At 35.9% G+C, this 18,229-nt stretch overlaps 2 protein-coding genes across 5 annotated transcripts in view; one reads left to right on the top strand and one right to left on the bottom strand.

The window, feature by feature from the left end:
• Positions 1-18,229, top strand: part of LOC136257270 (CTP synthase 1-like) — a 145,127-nt gene that overhangs the window by 20,183 nt on the left and 106,715 nt on the right. Inside the window, exons 15-17 of one of the 3 annotated variants that reach the window (XM_066050362.1) lie at positions 850-905; positions 964-1,060; positions 3,461-3,810. In XM_066050362.1, coding sequence (XP_065906434.1) covers positions 850-905; positions 964-1,060; positions 3,461-3,684 — 377 coding nt within the window. In that variant the 3' untranslated portion in view covers positions 3,685-3,810. Of the gene's footprint in view, positions 1-849; positions 906-963; positions 1,061-3,460; positions 3,811-18,229 lie in introns of those variants that run through there. The other 2 variants (XM_066050363.1, XM_066050364.1) reach the window with 2 other exon arrangements.
• On the bottom strand, positions 10,339-18,030 carry LOC136257272 (uncharacterized). 2 transcript variants are annotated; one of them, XM_066050366.1, is made up of 2 exons: positions 17,573-18,030; positions 10,339-11,625 (listed from the first exon to the last, which is right to left on the bottom strand). In XM_066050366.1, exons 1-2 carry the CDS (start codon positions 17,961-17,963, stop codon positions 10,436-10,438), a joined length of 1,581 nt encoding a protein of 526 aa, XP_065906438.1. In that variant the 5' UTR covers positions 17,964-18,030; the 3' UTR covers positions 10,339-10,435. The 2 variants fall into 2 exon arrangements, with proteins under 2 accessions (XP_065906438.1, XP_065906437.1); XM_066050365.1 differs by having other exon boundaries at positions 10,340-11,628.

Genomic DNA, 18,229 nt, shown 5'->3' with positions numbered 1-18,229 from the left:
TCGTCAACCTGTCTCGGATGGCCTTGTGATTGGGTTGGAAAACCTGTGCGATACCGAGATACTTATATGTACCTCCAGCAGGCACATGCTTGATCCGCCTTTCAAATAGTCCTCACCCTTGACTCCACCTTCTTCAGCACTTCTCTCTCCTCAGGAGCTGATGGCTTCACATTTGCCAACTCTGTACAGGCAGAACTGATTGCTTCTTCCACACCACAGTTAAATTTGTACTAGTGTTCATGCCCTTTTTTGTGGAACTGGTAGCTGGTGTTCCCAGGGTACATCTTGTGTCATCTTCTCCTGGGCGGCATTCACCTCTTGCCCTAACAAGGATTCAAGCTTTTCCTCTACTTCCTGCTTGGTCTGGCAGACTTCTTGCATAAGAAACTCAAGTTTTTCTTCCACTGACATTGCGTTGGAACACACTCAACACAAACTGTAAGCCAACCTGTATCATACATGTGGCATACAGGGGGTAGATTACTTCTAAAATGCTTGTAAGCCTTCATTTCTCAAATGTAGACTTGCATTTTGAAAATAGTACGTCAGAAATTGTTGTACACATTGCTACAAAACGTGTTAAAAGTTTATCACAATAGATCATTATGTCAGACCATTTTTTTGTTTGGTCAGTTGTTGTAGCTATTGGATCAGAAAATGACAGGCTGTTATTTTGAGCTCTACGGCCACCCCATAATTGAGTTTGAAATCTGCAAGAATGTCATTTTTAAAATTCAAAGTTTTATCACAATTCTTGTCAACAACTTTGTTCACACATTTCCTTGTGTAGCAGATATTGAAATGATGTGTAGTTATAACTAGTATAGTTTATTTCATTCTTTATAACAGGTAAATTGTACAAGAATGTTGACAGTGTAGAAGAAAGACATAGACACAGATATGAGGTAATTGTGTATATGGTTTCTTCTAGATTTTGTCATTTATCTTCTTGTTGTCATACAGGTTAATCCTGATTATGTTAAGGAGTTTGAGTCACAAAATTTACAATTTGTTGGTCAAGATGAAGTGGGCCAAAGAATGGAAATGTTAGAATTAAAAGGTAATTGGTTTAGCAGACATGCACACAAACTCTACATACATGGGGTAGTTGGAAAAGGCGGACATGGACATTTTCAAAATACACTTTTACATGTATACGATAGGCCTTTTCATTTAAGGCAGTGGAATGTTGTGGTTAGACTGTGACGACATAATTGGTCTATGACGTTGCTTCCAGAGTGCAATGTTGCCTTCAATGACTAATATATGAACATTGATTGATATTGGCAGTGTTTGTAGCAGTGCAGCTGCTGTATATATCACTAACAATTTGTATGAATGGGTGAACGTTGGCAGGTGGTGGATTATTACTTTCAGTGTTAATTTGCAAGTAATTAGTGAGATTATCAAGATGAAGCCATCTTAGCTTTGTTGCCATGTTAGATGAGAGTAAGTCCTGTATCATTCACTGAAACAGCATGAAAGGAGAGTACTGTATACAGATAGCCCAGCAATGTAGTCTAGATCAACAGTATGGCACTCACAAACTATCCAAGAGCTACAATAGCGTCAGATAAATTCCCAGCAGTGCGTAGATTCCTAGCGTCACTGCCAGTTATTTTTACTTTCTTTAACCTCTCTAGTATGCTGGTTTCTCTATACAATAACTACCATCAAAGTTTGGGAACAGTACACCAGTCAAATGGCACCTTCACCATTGCTCCAGGTATGTCTCTCACTATAAGACCACTATTTTCTGTTGTTGATATCTTTAGTTTGGCTTGAATGGCTGCTATTGGCGAGAATGGCTGCTATTGGCGAGAATGGTGGTGAACTATCATTAGCACTAGCAGTGGCTTCGTTAACTACAGCACTAAATGAAGCAATTAAGTACATGAACAGCCATTTATACAACTTCTGTAACTCAAGACGGGTTGTTGTAATGCAAAGTTTTCCTGAGAGAGGAAGACCACATCTAATATCTAAAGAAACTTGGGATGCATATACGGTAGTATGAAAAAGTATCAGCTTTTTTAAAAATGTATTCTTGTACAAGGGTCAATGGGAACCACAAGTATTAGATGTGGTCTTCCTCTCATCGCACTACGGAAAAGTGAAGGAAGTAATGACATATTTTGTTTAGTTAAACAAAAAAGCCTATAAATAATTTTCATACCTAACGTTGTTCTGTATGGTAGTCTTTGCTTCAGTTGTAGGCCCAGACATGATCTTCATGTAGCGCTTATCCATTTATAAGCGCATGTGTAGAGGATTGGCTAGCATGCTACAAGTATTATAGATGATGTAATGTTGTACAAGTGCTCTAGAAATCTAATGCAGTTACGTAATTGTAGGGATTCATCCTAGTTTACTGTCATATGCCAGATCCAGGAGCTCTCAGCTTTCAGTATAAGGTGCAGGCACTTATACCTACTAAGATATTGGCTTGCGAGGCTAAGTTGGGACGTGCCAGCAGATTCTCTGTGAGTGTGCAATAGCATTTGTACAACAGTATATGGTGTATGCTAGTCTGTAGCGTGCTAGTTACTAGTGATGTGCGATATGTGATATATATCTAAATATCGTGATAATTTTTTTAATATCGTGATATGATATAGAATCTTAATATCGTGATATAAGCCGAAGTATAGATTTTAGCTATAATTAGAGAAAAATGTATCCAAGATGTCATTGTACACTGTACTTTTTTTTTTTATAAAAGAGCTTGCAATGTTGCATGTTAGTCATGTACCATGTTGTATTGTACTTCTAGTACATCAGTACTATAAGTGTCATCAGTGTAAATGTACTCTGAGTGATGAGTTGTATATCGTGATATATATCGTATCGTGATATGTTGTGTGCAATAATCGTGATAGGAAAATATCCTATATCGCACACCACTACTAGTTACATAGGTATGAGAATTAACTGTTGTATAAGTGTAAAAGTGTGTTTTAATAATGTCCGTGTCTGTGTCCGACCATATCCTCCTTTTCCAACTACCCACGTGCACACATGTACACTTTCTCCACCTTTACAATGATCTTCATCCCACCTAACCTTGCATGGAAGATATGTACTCCACTTAACCAGAATAAACTATTTTCCAGCTTTTAAGTTTAGTTTATACCAGAAGGACAAAACTGGTACTTAAGCACCCACCACATTAGCATTCCAGACTGGTTAATGTTATTGATGGTACAATATTGTCTAAGAATACGAATGAGAATTTTCACTGTATAGAATACAATCTATTTACTTGGTTAACTGCCACACCTTCAATAGTATAGCTACACTCGAGTGGTGCAACCATCAATTTTGAAAATAACTTCAACATCTTTTTCAAGCAGTCCAATTCAAATAGTCACTGCATCGATTATTTAGAACTAAGGTAGCGGCATTTAACCAATTAGATACAGTATATTATATGTTTATTAGAAGTCACTCATCCCTACAGATCATCCTTACTATGTTGCAGTACAATACCATCCTGAATATCTCAGTAGACCACTAAATCCTTCACCTCCTTATTTGGGCCTCATTCTTGCTGCCGCTAACAAGCTAAACAGCTTCATCTCACGAGGTTGTAACATCTCACCAAGACTGAGCTATGACTATACATCTGGAGATGATGATGAAGATGATGAAGTGACTCAAGCACTGTATGCTAACAGTCAATGAACAACTTGTATATTATAATAAATATTATTATTTATCACTTGAAACTGTTCTGTTCAGTTATTTGCAGTAATATTGTATTTTAATGAAAACTGTATTTTCATTTTACATGAAATATGTTTATAGCAAGTGTACAAAATAGTTAGTATTCATACTCACACTGTTTGTTGAGTACAGGAAGGTTGAATTTAAAATTTTACCTAGACTCACTTGTTACAACATGTGACAGGACATGGATCACAAACTTATACACCTCATCACATATAACAAGTTATGCCCCAGAACAAAATATCTGTGTTATGTATAGTCAATTGAATATTACCACTCAAAATAATTGAGTCAATATGCAAATCGTATTTATAACAGCATTAAGTATAGTAATCCAATTGAGAAGTCTCAATCAAGTCCAGCAAAGTTAACAATTTATTGTTCTTTGTGTAGTTCCAAGTATCAATACCCACCACCACGATGATCCACTTCTTCAAAGCAGCTTTCAACATTGTCACCTACTACTCAGATTCATTCCCCAATCAAAATGTCTGCACTTTGTGTGATAAGAATATTGTCTCCTGGTTTCCATAGTAACTGATAGCACCAGCTGGCTAGTTGTACTTGGGGTGGTTCACACCATGTAATAATGTTATCGGGGTACATTGTATTGACATTAGAGCTGAGCGATAGTTGCAATCTATCGATTATCGTAATAGTGAGTAACAATCGTGATAATGATAGTATGCAATCATACTATCGCGATATATCAAAACATCTCTCACAAACATGAATAACAGCAGCAAACATAATAGTGCTGAAGTTGAGGAAACTGTGAAAGTCCAGTTGAGCATGCACAACAAAGATTACAACTGTAATACATAGCAATTTACCAATATAGCGTTAGGAAACCAGATGGTGTGTAATTGGATTATTTGTGTGTCATTTATGTGAAGTTGAGTGTCTTTCATAACTAGTTGTACTATCGTGATACTATCGTTATCGTGATATAAAAGTTACTATCAAATCGTGATAATGATAGTTGCACTATTGCTCAGCTCTAATTGACATACATTTCCCAAAGCGACAGTCATCATCCTCATTCCATGTTGCAACAAAGTCAGCAGAGAAATCTTTTCATTGGAAATAGGATCTTCATAATTTTGATATAGCAGCAGTGGTTTAACGTGGACAAGTAACTTGGCATTGCTAAACATGATGTTGTTTGTGCCTTTCAACATTGAATATAATAATGGAGCTAGCTTTAGTATTTCCTTTACATCATCTTAACACACAATCAAACTGCTTTGTTGGAATCTACTCTAACAAAACATTGCCCAGCACAAACTGGTAGATGATTAGAGGTGGTAGAAGACCAGTCATATTTTATCTCCTTATTCTGGTGACACACAACTAATTCTCCATGAGTTGGTAAGCAAAGCAAAAGACTTCTAAACATCTGCATGATTGCACCTGTATGCACTATCTATAAGAGTTGTCAGTATTTACTATAATAACTGATCTATCATCAGTGTTGGGAGTAACGCGCTACTTATGTAACGCGTTACGTAATATTATTACTTTTGTGGTAACAAAGTAATATAACGAAATACGCTATAAAAACAGGTAATATAACTCAAGTTACTTTACTTGCAAATGTAACGCGTTACCTAAGTAATATAGTTACTGTAACGAATCTAATATTACGTAATATTATTACTAAAAGTAACGAAGTTACTAATATCTCGTTAGTAACCCACTGAGTAACGCCTAGCCACAACGAAGTAATGAAGCCTACTAAATGAGGCTTATTCACCAGCTACTTACTTATATCAAGACTTGCACATTGTCCAACAACGCAATCGTGTCACGTGATAAGGTGGTAGTTTCACACGTGACAGCTTAAGGCTATGGACACAAAGTAATATAATATGTAATATTATTACAATTACTTTATTTTATGGGTAATATGTAACTGTAACTAAATAGTTCAGCTGCAAGTAATATGTAATATGTAACTAGTTACTTTTAAAAAGTAACTTGCCCAACACTGTCTATCATTATATTTATGTGTATACCGCTTAACAGTAAGTGCACATGGCATTAAAATTCTTCTTTGTTATGTAACTAGTATCAATGTGGTGTTTATAGTACATAGTATAGTGAAATTTTGAATCAATTTTATTTGCTCCATTTTAATGATCAGGCCTTGTTTATGTGGTTGTGCAGTGTACCTTAGCTATATTTGACAGTGACATCTGGTCACTATGATACGTGACTTCCTAATTTTGTTCATACTAGGTATTCTTAGGGGTAACAAAAATAAGACAGATATTGTGTATTAAAATACAATGACTCTGAAATAGATCTCCACTGATTTGACAAACAACCATGTTGAAAAATAATGCATATCTTCCTGTAGTCCAAATGGTGTGAATACACCTTTGTTTCACTAACTGCCTGCATCAATGAGTGGTAGCTAGACCTGTGCTTTTAATTATGCCACCACAATTTTACAGGGGCATATGAGTGGGTTTCAGGAAATCATTGTCAGCTATATAGCAAGCAAAGCCTAGGCCATAGTGCTGCTGTTAATTTGTTGCAAACAAAAAGTAGCACAAGTATAGCTACATCAATGTACACTATTTCAGTGGCAGATCCATGCAGGGGTAGGGGGGCTGTCCCCAAAAAATGGTTATGCAAAAATGATATAACAGTCAGGGAAATACTCTAATAGAACAGTCACCACTAGTAACACTAGAAATTCTCTACAGTGCATGGCTTATGAAAACTTGTATCTGCAGCAATATTCCATTAGCCTACCAGCTATATAGGATTATTATGCAAATGAAATGGACATGGTCCTTTGTGTATGAGAATTTACTTTAGGTTCTTTATTGAACTACATGAGTGCCCATAGCTCTTGATGTACTAGGTAAACACCCTGTAGCTAATCTGTTAGCTAGCTATCTAGTTAGAACTAGGTGTATTATACATGTATTCTACCACATGGCATTGAAGGAGGAAACATAATTATAACAGCTACAGTATAATTATTGTCTACAATAACTATATGTCAGTGATACAAGGTAAGTGTGAGTGTGTGATTGTGAGATCAGTATAGGTCATTTCAGTAGACCCAGGCCTATTATGCCCAAAATTTTACCTATTATACTTTTGAGCATTGCTCAAAAATTAGGCCTATTATGCTCAAAATCATGCTTTCAAAATCAAGATTATACTCTAGAACTGACTGTTCTATTAGAGTATATCAGCCTTTCCTGACTGTTGTATTAGAGTAAGTGACTGCTCTATTAGAGTATCTTGACCTCGTTTCTGCAAAGTGTGAATAACCATTTAATAAGTTATATTACATGATGAAATGCACCAATAATACTATTGGCAGTGATTATTTGCTTTCTTTCGGGCACGCATAATGTGCATTTTAATTAAATTTTCAAATATCGTCCCTATTATGCTGGGGTTATGCTTGATGCTTTTGGTCACCTATTATGCTTTATATTATGCTGGCATAATCAGCCGGTGCCTACATTTCAGTGGATAAAATATATACGTTTTATGTATAATTAATTTATTATGTAGCAGTCAGATTCAACTGGCTTTTGACAACTTATCATCAGTATTGTCATCAGTGTCTAGGGGCGACCCCTGCATCCCGCATCTACTTTCCAGTGGAAACCCCTTTTGAAAAATCCTTGGCACGCCCCTGATTTTAGATAGGTAGACAAAGCATTGAGCACAATGTCATGCAGCGTACAGTAGTAGACACAATTACAATTTTTATGTGTCAGGAAAAGTTGAAATTCTGCACATCTTTCATGGATAGTTTAATGAAACTGACAAACATTTTCAGCTCATTGTGTGAAAGGATGTACTCAAATAGAATAGTGAAATGTTGCTGGGGATCAAGTCACCACTGGGTCTGGGATTTTGTTTCTGCATTCTTCAACATTTAGTTACATGTTTATGACTCCCTGTATTCACAGGCTTTAGCCTTCTCACAGGTCCCTAGTGGGATAGCATTCAGACAGATAAAAATATCCTAATAGAACGATCACCGATGTATTAATAGAGTAATCATGCAAGATGCAATTTTCTAAGGGAATATTTTGTGAATAATTGCACAACTGGGAATAATTGAGCACAATACAGGAAATTTTGGAACATCTTACTTGATAATTGGTAATTTCAAAGTAGTGGTGCGTGGCAACCAACTATTTCATTAACATAGTGAATCATCTTTTCAGTTGCTGCATGTATAGCAATTATAATAAGATTCAAAATCCAGCAACATTGAATGATAGTAGTTTGGTGAACAAGATCTTGAGACTAAATTTCCTACAGTATTATATTACAGATAAAGATTATGGGTTGTCACAGACATCAGATATGTTATTATCTGCTTTACCAGTTGGGCGCTGGTGGGTGAACACAAAATTAATATTGCTTTAAGGGTCCTAGAGGAAATCACTTTACAAGTGCCTGAAGCATGCGTGGGGTTTGACAGTGTCTCCATGTGATTTTGACTGAAATTCATTGAATAAGCATTGTGAATCACTGCAAGTTTAAAGAAATGACCATGATTTTAAGGTTTACATGCAGAGGGCATACTCTAACATGCATGGCTTTATGAAAAAGAAAATGATTGTGGTATTAATGACTGATTATTATATTGTTTCTTGCTTAAATTTACTGATTTGTACAAACTTAAACCCTTTGTTAGAAGCATCAAGGAGATATCTTTGACTTTCCAGCAGACTTTTACTCCTCAATTTTTGGGTGCGCACTTTATAGATTTGTATAAGGAAAATGCCTAAATACAGAAACAAGGGTCAGAAAAAGCCATAATAATGCTTCCCAATTGAGGATACATAATGCTAAGGAGAAGGTGACGACTTAAAATACTAATAAAGGGTCCATAACTCAAGTAACTGAAGTCCTGAAATGCAGCCAATGTAATGACAGTGGAGTTCTACAATGCGGTATTGCAGCAAATTCTGTGGGATTCCAGATGAGGCTTTGGCTATTATCAAGGATTTTGATAGCCTATATTGGTATTATCAGCCATTTGATGTAGAAGTGTCAAAGGCTATCAATGCTAGACAGTCGACATCTTCGAGTACAACACAAAATCCTCAGATTGCTATTGGTCAACAAATTGAAGCACTTCAAAGCCAACTAACTGGCCTGATGACCAAAGTTAATGACCACATTAATGCTTGTTTTCAGCAACTTGAAGAAAAGTTGACAACGAGTTCTGTACCTGCTGAGAGTACTATTTCTATCATGACTAAGCAAGACTTCCCCAATTACTGAAACAATGGCTACCCAAGTAATTGATGAATACAGGGACAGGTAATCCCATAAACCAAATGTAATAATACATAATGCTCCTGAGTCCATTGCCACTGAACTATCTGCACGTATTGCTCATGATACTAAGTCTGTTGCTGATAATGCTAAAAGTATTGATGCTGGTCCTGTTGAAAATGTCAAAATTACGTGACTGGGAAAGAAACTTGATGGCCAACCCAGACTTATGCAAGTTCAACCTAGCAATCTTAATTAACCAAAAGCGTAAAGTTTTATCAAATTCCAAGATGTGAAGGGAAAGTTCAAGTATTTTTCAGATGTAACCCCCGACTTATTTTTATACAAAAGACGTGAAAACAAGCATTTACGTGATGACATACTTCAGCGCAAACAGATGGTGAAAAAGATTTGGTAATACGAAAAGGAAAAATTGTCAAGAAAGCCAGCTCTGTTGAACCTAATCCTCCCAATGCTGCTATGGACACCACTCAAAGTGTGCAGATTTTGGATTACAAATAAACAACAGTACAAGAAGCACCTCTGCAATCAATCCATACAGTCACTATAGAAATTGTTGGAATTAAACGCATGCCCCAACTATTAATTACTGGAAAGTGAATAGCTATTTCAAGCGTTTTCCTGGTAATTCAGTCTATTGAGAGGTGTTCTAGTGCATCTTTTTACTGTCTAGTAAATGTTGAAGAGGTTAAATCTTTCGTATTACTAAAATCACCAGGAGGTGGCCAGTTTTACAGCGGGAAATGTTTACGATTACTAACAGAAGACCATATATTGAAGCACAACAAGGAGTGGCCGGCATGTTGATAAGTGTTAACGAAGTCGGTATGCAATCCCGGGTACGTATATATATATAATCTAAACAAACTGGTATAATTATATGAAGTAGGGATCCAAGTGATAAAAAGTAGAGATGAATGATGGTAGTTATTACAGCATAGCTCGGTGGGAAATCCCTACTTTGACATGGTACAGTATAACAATTATTTTGTGCTCAATGCCAAAGTAGGGATTTCCACAAAGCTATGCTGTAATAGCTACCATCATTCATCTCTAGTTTCACTACTTTTTATTGCTTGGATCCCTACTTCATTTTAAAATTTATAATCTTTAATATACTAGTGGCACTTGAGCACAGTAGGGATTATCGTGCACTACTCCAACTTGTTTCAGAACTTTTTATCAATGTGCTATGGTCCCTACTCTAGTTGAAAATTCCCATTTTTTGTGTACTTGTAATGCTGCAAACCTAATTATATTGACATTGTACATTTATTATAATGCTTGGAGTTTGAATTTCTTAATATGAATATTATGTATACTTACATATAAAAAGACACAGCTACATATAAGTGTCCACAAAGTATACAAAAATAATAAAATTAAAACTCTTTTGTTTATTTAAGATGTGATCTTATCCTCTGAAAGCTGTGTAATGCTTTGTAATTAGTTCCAATAAATCACCAAAACCTTCACATACAGCTACTATAACAAGTCTATATAGCAAACAGTGTATTAAAGCAGTATGTCGGTCATCAAAGTTCATATGACCACTGACTATTATCAGTATTACATCTGCCACTTGTAGTAATTCAGTAACAACTAACGATAGTATTAATTTTGTTGGGAATGGAATCAGTGTAATAATTAATATAGCAGCATCATGTGAGGTCTTATGTGAACGATACCTGTATCCATGGATCTTGTGTACACAATATCTAAGCAAACTACTGAACAGATATAGTAAGACCAAAGACAACAAATTAGCCATTATCCAAAATATCCTTTCATGCAATATAATTTGAATCATTTCATCGACAACTTTCTCACGGTGATCACTGTAGGAAACATAGAAATAGGTATCAACAGATAACCAATACCGAAAGGGAGATTGCAACCAATCATGAGACATGAATTTTGAATACCCCCATTCACCTAGTGCTTCACTTCCCTGCATCACTCTAAACGTACACCATTCACAGAGGTAATAATGTGGTGTTATACGTAAACTGTTACTGATCCCACCTATGAGAAATTCAACAGTAAATGTTCCCCTCATTGGCCAGTACCCAGACTGCTGTAGTTCATCATCATATGGACCCTTCATGAGATGTAGGTACACAGACACATGACTACCTTCACCATCACCAAAACCAGCAGGGTAAACTGATAGATACATTAGATATCCTCTATCAAAGACAAAGAAAGGTTTGCTCTTCCAATGTTCTTTATTGTTCAGTTTGTGAGTGAAATCGTCCATGACCATCATCAATGGTGCAACTCTATACTCATGTGATGATATCTTAGTGAACTGGTATTGTGTTGGACCAAATAATGCAGGAATTGTGTCCTTAATACTCAGGGTTTTTGGCACTGTCAAGTTTGTAGCATTACACCCAGAGTCAATATGGTTCTGGAGTGCCGTCACTTGAGTTTGTAACAATGTTATCCATATTAACAATATTATGACACAAAGATATGCTAAAATAGAAAAACATAATGCTATCTCTGCAGTATATGATCTTGTTTTTTTATTAGATAGCATGTTTTCTTGATTCTGATTTTCACTAAACTTTGAAGTATCAGAAGAAAGTGATCTTTTATCTGCTTTAATAAGAAAATATTAATCAATGTAAATGTATTATGAATTATATAATATATCGAGATAAATACAATATAGAAAAAGGGTAATAACCACTCCATGGTGTGCCCAGGTTATTGTAAACAATACTTTCTGTGTTACAGCTTTTTAGCAATTCTTAATTCGTATCAAACAGTATGGCCCAGTACTGTTTAGTAATAAGTAGGGATTGCCCCAAAAGTGATGAGCGCTGCCTAAAATTCCACCTTTAAATCATCCCAGAGACACATTATGTGACAAAAATCACCTTTAAGGAATAGTATTAGTCCATCTAACATCAAGTACAGCATTAAAAGCAAGAAAACACTTACAGGTGGCTGGATATCAAAAAATTACTTAAAGTCAGAATATTTTTGTCTGCCAGCCTGCCAGCCTAAACTATAAGCAGCACAGATCCGCTATTTTATGCTACCATAACAAACTCACGATGCCTTTTGAGGGTCCGACAAGTGTGTGCTCTCTGCACCTTGTCTTTCCTTTTATCTTCAATCAGGCTGGTCATCTGTGCTTTGCCATTCCTGTTATCTTCAATGAAATGGTCGTCTTTTTTTATGCCAGGAAACCATATCAAAGTATTAATTTTTCATCATGACACTTTCTTTGGAGGAATATATTTAGATGCTACAAAACTATTTAAGGCTCTTAATGGACTGTAGTATCAAGTAGCAGCTAAGCTGCACTTTTAAAACACTTGGCATGCCCCCTTAAATGATCCTAATGGGCCATGACAATGATTTAGCTCTGCAGGAAAACAAGGCATTGTGCCATGCCCACTGGTTTGATCTACTGTGTAGCTGAGTGGCGAGATTGATATACTCTTAATACAGCATCACAGCTGCACGTGTATAGCTATGCTCTAACAACAAAAGTTAACAAACTAGTGCAATAAAAATATCAATTTAAAAATGAAATAGGGCTCCAGCGATAGAAAGTAGTGAAACAAGAGATGATGGTAGCCATAAGGGAAAATCCCTAGCTACTTGACATTGTAATTAGCAATGTGGGAAAATCTCTATTTAATTGGCATTCCTTATTGCACTAGTTTCTATTAATGAAGAGCTCATAATCTTAGGGTCAAGTTTGTCCTTTTGCTGTTATCCGCTGTCTCATCCATTAATGCTATGCCTTATCTTTCAAAAAGAGCATTGACTAGAGCGACAGCCAGGGAAGTCCTCTTCTTGCCCTTCATTAGAATTGGTACCAGCTTATGAGAGGTAGAAAACAGTCCAATTATAGTTCAGCTGAGGATAGAAATTGATATACAGTACCAGCATAAAAAGTTTCAGCATACATGGCTGGGAAATTTGGAGGAAAAGTTACATAGCTAGACATTTTTTTCATACTGAGCTGTTCATTTGTATAATGGCCACATTGACTTCTGTAGCTGAGGAGTAGTAATATACATTAATTTTCCACCTTGAAAATTTCAAGTATGCAGTGGTGCTGAGGGGTTGCCACTGCAAAACTCCAAGATTGTGTATGAAAGTCCTAATATCGAAGAATATTTAATTAGGATTTCAGTAGTTATAAGACCTTTATGTGCATTTTGAATAAAAGCATGAAACTCGCTACATAGTTTGTATGTATCATAAAGGTTATTTTGATACTGTAGATAGCCACAGACCTTTGGTGACATTTATACCCAATTTGATGCTCTACCGTATAAGCGGGTTATTTTTGAAACAGAAATTTTCGTACAAGAAGCAAAATCTGAATTTTGAAAGATTTTAATTTCGAAGAGTGCATATTTCGAAGTCCATGGATTTCAAATAAACGGAAATTCGTGTCACAAATTATGAAGATACGTGAATGTTTGCCGAAAACTGACTTACTGATGGAATAATCCCCATTTCTGTGTACTGGGGAGAACACTGAAGGAGTCTCGGGTGGAGTGAACTCACTCACGATCACACTCGATCATAGCTAGCTAGCTCATAGTATCCTAATCACCATAGATTCTAGAGCAGACAGCATCAATTCCCATTCTGGATCATCTGTTTTCTGGTTATTGGTACAGTAATAATACAGTTTACCCATTATCATCAGCAATACTGAGCTAAAACTCGAGGAATACACAAACGAATCGGCGAAAGTTGGACGGTTGCTTTCACTTGTAGGAATTTATTTTCGAAAAACAACCGGATGTGGGAATTTATTTTCGAAGAGAAGGGCCTCTTCGAAATATCCGAAAATAAAAACCTTTCGAAAATTACCAGCTATACGGTATTTTCCATCTGTCTCACCTATACATGGTTCAGAAGCTAGAGAACATTAGCAAGTTGCCTTTACTTGCTAAAAAAAAATTTGAATCCAGAAAGCTTAGTCAAAACATGTGAATTAATTCATAACCAAAAACAGTAAAAGTTAATGAATCAAGTTACTGGCACAAATTAAATTTCGTACATACAGTGTAAACCCACCATTCAGAATAATGACCTGGGTATGTAACCCATGGTAGTCCACTGATCTATAAGTACAGTAACATGCTTTTAACATGGTGAATTGTCATACAGAATAGGTACTGACAAAGTAAACTTCTTTTCTGTACATATTTCATACTTGTGTGTGGGTAGGAGAAAATAATGACATGTCTTACCTCAAATATTACTGTAACTTTAGAACAAAGTAAACTATAGAGTTTTTACAAGTACCAACTATAGGGGAAAAACTTCAATTTGACACCTAGTCTGTGTATTTTGAATTATACAAATATGAAATAGAGACAAAACTGATAGTTTTTGAACATTAAATTGCCTGTAAAGGTCACCAAAAGGTCTAATCTGAAGTGGCTCCCTATCACAAAAAAACCTTTATCATACACATAAACATTTTAGCAAGTTTCATGCTTTTATCCAAAAGTGCACAAAATAAACCTTTTAAAGGTTTACAACCCTGACTAAACATTTATTAAACTTTTACCTCATATTTTACTGGAATGTTTTCACTTCTGCTTGTACAGTACGTAGCTGACAAGGGATCACAGAAACCTTGACAGAGACACAGGTTTACTATATACAGATTAATTAATGAGACATCTAGTAGTCAATTAGCTACTCCAAATTTTTGAGCCTTGAAAAATTACTACAATTTGTGTAAATTTTACAAATTCTTGATCCACTAAATTTTAACTGCATGTTTTTGTATGAATCCACATATTTTGACTAAGCTTTCTGGATTCTAATTTTATTGACTGAATTGTCATAGTGAAGACAATTGCCTGTGTTTTGTAGACTAAAGTTTGCAAATGCAGAAATTTCTGCTATGAACTTGCGAATAAATATAGTATCACTAACTATCACTGAAGAATATTTGATACAATAGCAACTCAGTATATTAGTGCATATCATACTACATAAGCATTGTTCTTATTATATTTTTCAAAGCTATCACTGTGAAACCTCTCTAATTCAACACCCATATCTTACATAATCTTGAACAATTTAGTATCTGTGGACAAAGACTATTTTTTTACTGTTAATACCAACCCCACCCGATCTAATGGACTCAAACTTTACAAAAATCGCTTCAACACTGCTATTAGAGGTCATAGTTTTTCACAGAGAATCGTCAATGATTGGAACACCTTACCCCATGAAATTGTATCTGCACCTAATGTACTGATCTTTAAGACTAAATTAGATGTATTTTTATATGACCACCGGTTTGATTTTATTTAGATGTACTTGAGATTGGTTTTTATAAGACTTTGTCTTCCTTATACCAATTAACAAATAATAATAATAATAATAATATCTAATCCATTGATAATCCAACATCACCACACAGGTTTTTGAGCAAAATAATGGGTGATACAGTAACTGACATATAATAGGAAAATTCTACATTGGCAACTAAACTAAGTAAAATTGATTTATTGCTCATACATACCATATATAGGTACTGGTCATGGTGCAGGTTTTAAAATCAAATCATTTGTCCAAAATTAAAGTAGTGTGACTATTTATGTTGTATATTTTTAAATTAAATAGTTTTCTTAATTCTTATTTGTACAGTTTACTGTGTAATGTCAATAGGGGTGATTAATATGTGCAGATCATAATGCTGTTTGGCTAGTGGTGTTTATACTGCTATTGTAAATAAACTACCAATTCCTTTACTATCTTATTACACCAGGTTAGTAAGCACTGCTTAATGTTAGTTGCTTGTGCTACCAATTACAATACACCAACATAATGCTTGATATACTGTATAAACAGCTTAAGGATACACATAGAATGGGACATTGTTACAGGGTGACAACTGAACATATACTGCATGCTTAAGTGTAGCTACTGGCTATTTTTAGGCATTTGCACTGTTTTAGCCAAGTGTTCTATCTTATGTTGACAAGTATGCAGTGCGTTTTACTGTACAATGTACGTTCAGTGTCTTGAAGTTAACTTTTATAGAAATGTGGTCTCTTAACACAGGTGGTCACTCTATGACAGGTTCCACCTTACAATTGTAAATGATATCACATATCTAACTCAACATCTAATAATTATGTTGTAAATACAAATCTACACTATGTATAAGTACCATTCTGCATGATGTGCGTGGGCAGGAAAAAATAGGCTAGGGCTACTTTTTGCTCTTATAAATGGCTATAACTTTGCAATAGTAAAGGCTATAGACTTTCTTTAAATGTTAGTGTACTCTTCAGAGCAAGAGCATTAATTTGACACCAAGTTTGTGAATTTTGAACCATTTATAGGTAAGACAGATGAAAAACTGACCATTTTAAAGCATTAATTGGGTGTGAGGTCACCAAAGGTCAAATCTGAGGTGGCTCCCTATCAAAAAATAACCTTTATGATACATACAAACTATGTGGCAAGTTTCATGCTTTTATCCAAAAGTGCACAAAAAGGTCATAGCACCCTAACTAACTGAGTAATACCTAGTCACAACGGAGTAACGAAGCCCATGCCACCTTGAATTACCGAATGAAGTTTATTCTCTTGAATACAATTATAGCCAAGATTTATACATTGTCCAACAACACTATCATGTCACTTGATAAGGTGGTAGTTGCACACGTTTATGGACACAAAGTAATACATGTATACAGGAGCTTATGAGCTGCCGAAGGCGGCGAAGGAGCATGAAACTTACGCTGCCTGCTGGGTGCCATCAAAATCCAAATTCAATAGCGATTAGTTTCCATATAAGGAAAGTAAAATCTCATTAGTTGACACCATATACTAATTGTGCACGACACTTGTAGCAATTTATTCAAAAAATGTGACGTAATTTGGATTGTGATGGAACTGAGTTTCATGCTCCTCATAAGCTCCTGTTGTATAATATTTATGTATATTATTAGTTAATTTATATGGAGTTTCACTGGTCAAAATAATAGAGTTAATCTGCAGGTATCACACTCAAGTCTCAGGCACATATGTATAAACACCTGCTGTCATCACATGCATTAAATTTGGTACAGCTTTATTGACGTGGTCAGGATCATTCTTCTGAAACTGCTTTCCTACCCATTGCCCTGCCCTCAGCAAATATTTGATTGGCGGTCAATTGCCCACGGAAGTTGCTAATCTCTTTCCCTCAGCCACATCATGCTTGGTTGGCTGGAGTGACAGAGGAATTTTCACTTGGGCGGTTTCAGATATAGTCAGCCCAGATTTGGGGAGAATTGACTTGAGATCTGAGTACATAGCTAGATATAGAACCCGTCAAGCAATTTATCGGAATGTGAATCAGCTCATGCGATATGTGCCTAAGCTTGATGGGCACCGCAATATCATTCTTCCTTCTGCCCAACTTTCTTCGTCAGGTCTAGTGATAATTTATGGGTTACATATATGTAACTGTAACTAAATAGATTTAGTTGTAATTTGTAACGAGTTACTTTTAAAAATTTATTGCCCCAACACTGGACATACGTATACGTACCTGTAGCATCATTGGTCTTGTGATAAGCTATTCGTTCCAACATTTTCTTTACCAAAAAAGTGCATTTGTCTGACTCCTTCACGGTGGACATGAAATCATAGAATTTATCAGTGTCCCCAACCAGTAGGTGAGGATGAAGGTGATCTTCTAAGAAAACTTCTGATGTTTCCTGCTCAATCCTGTTAAGGCACAACTTTTTCTTGTCAAAGACATTGACCACTCGACGACTGATCAAACCACGAAACAGATCATTTATTGGTAACGCGTTACACAAGTCATTATGCATATCCAACAACGCGTTGTATTCTGGACAATGTTGTACTTGGCTTGAAGAACGCGCCGCTAGCCTCACAGTGTGTACAGCCCTGGATGAAGTTTCTGAAGTATCCATAACTAGCAACAGTAGACTATTAAGTTCAAACAGTCGTGCGATTTATGTATTGACTATCTTCACCTTCCCCTCCCCTTGCTTTAGACCGGTTGCAGCGGAAGCAATTAAGTAGGCGTGTCCATGGAAATTGTTGCTATCCGCCATCTTCTGGGGCAGCTTTGCGTAGCGACGCGCTATTGGTACAAAATACGCATGTGGTATAGAACAAAGCCACGTCCTTTACAAGCCAGAAACCACCATTTGAGTTTGTCATGCCCAGAAAAGAC

Source organism: Dysidea avara, chromosome 6 (assembly GCF_963678975.1).
Source record: "Dysidea avara chromosome 6, odDysAvar1.4, whole genome shotgun sequence".
Taxonomy (NCBI): Eukaryota; Metazoa; Porifera; class Demospongiae; order Dictyoceratida; family Dysideidae; genus Dysidea; species Dysidea avara.
The sequence above is the reverse complement of the archived record's forward strand: the minus strand, read 5'-3'. Positions and strand labels throughout refer to the sequence as shown.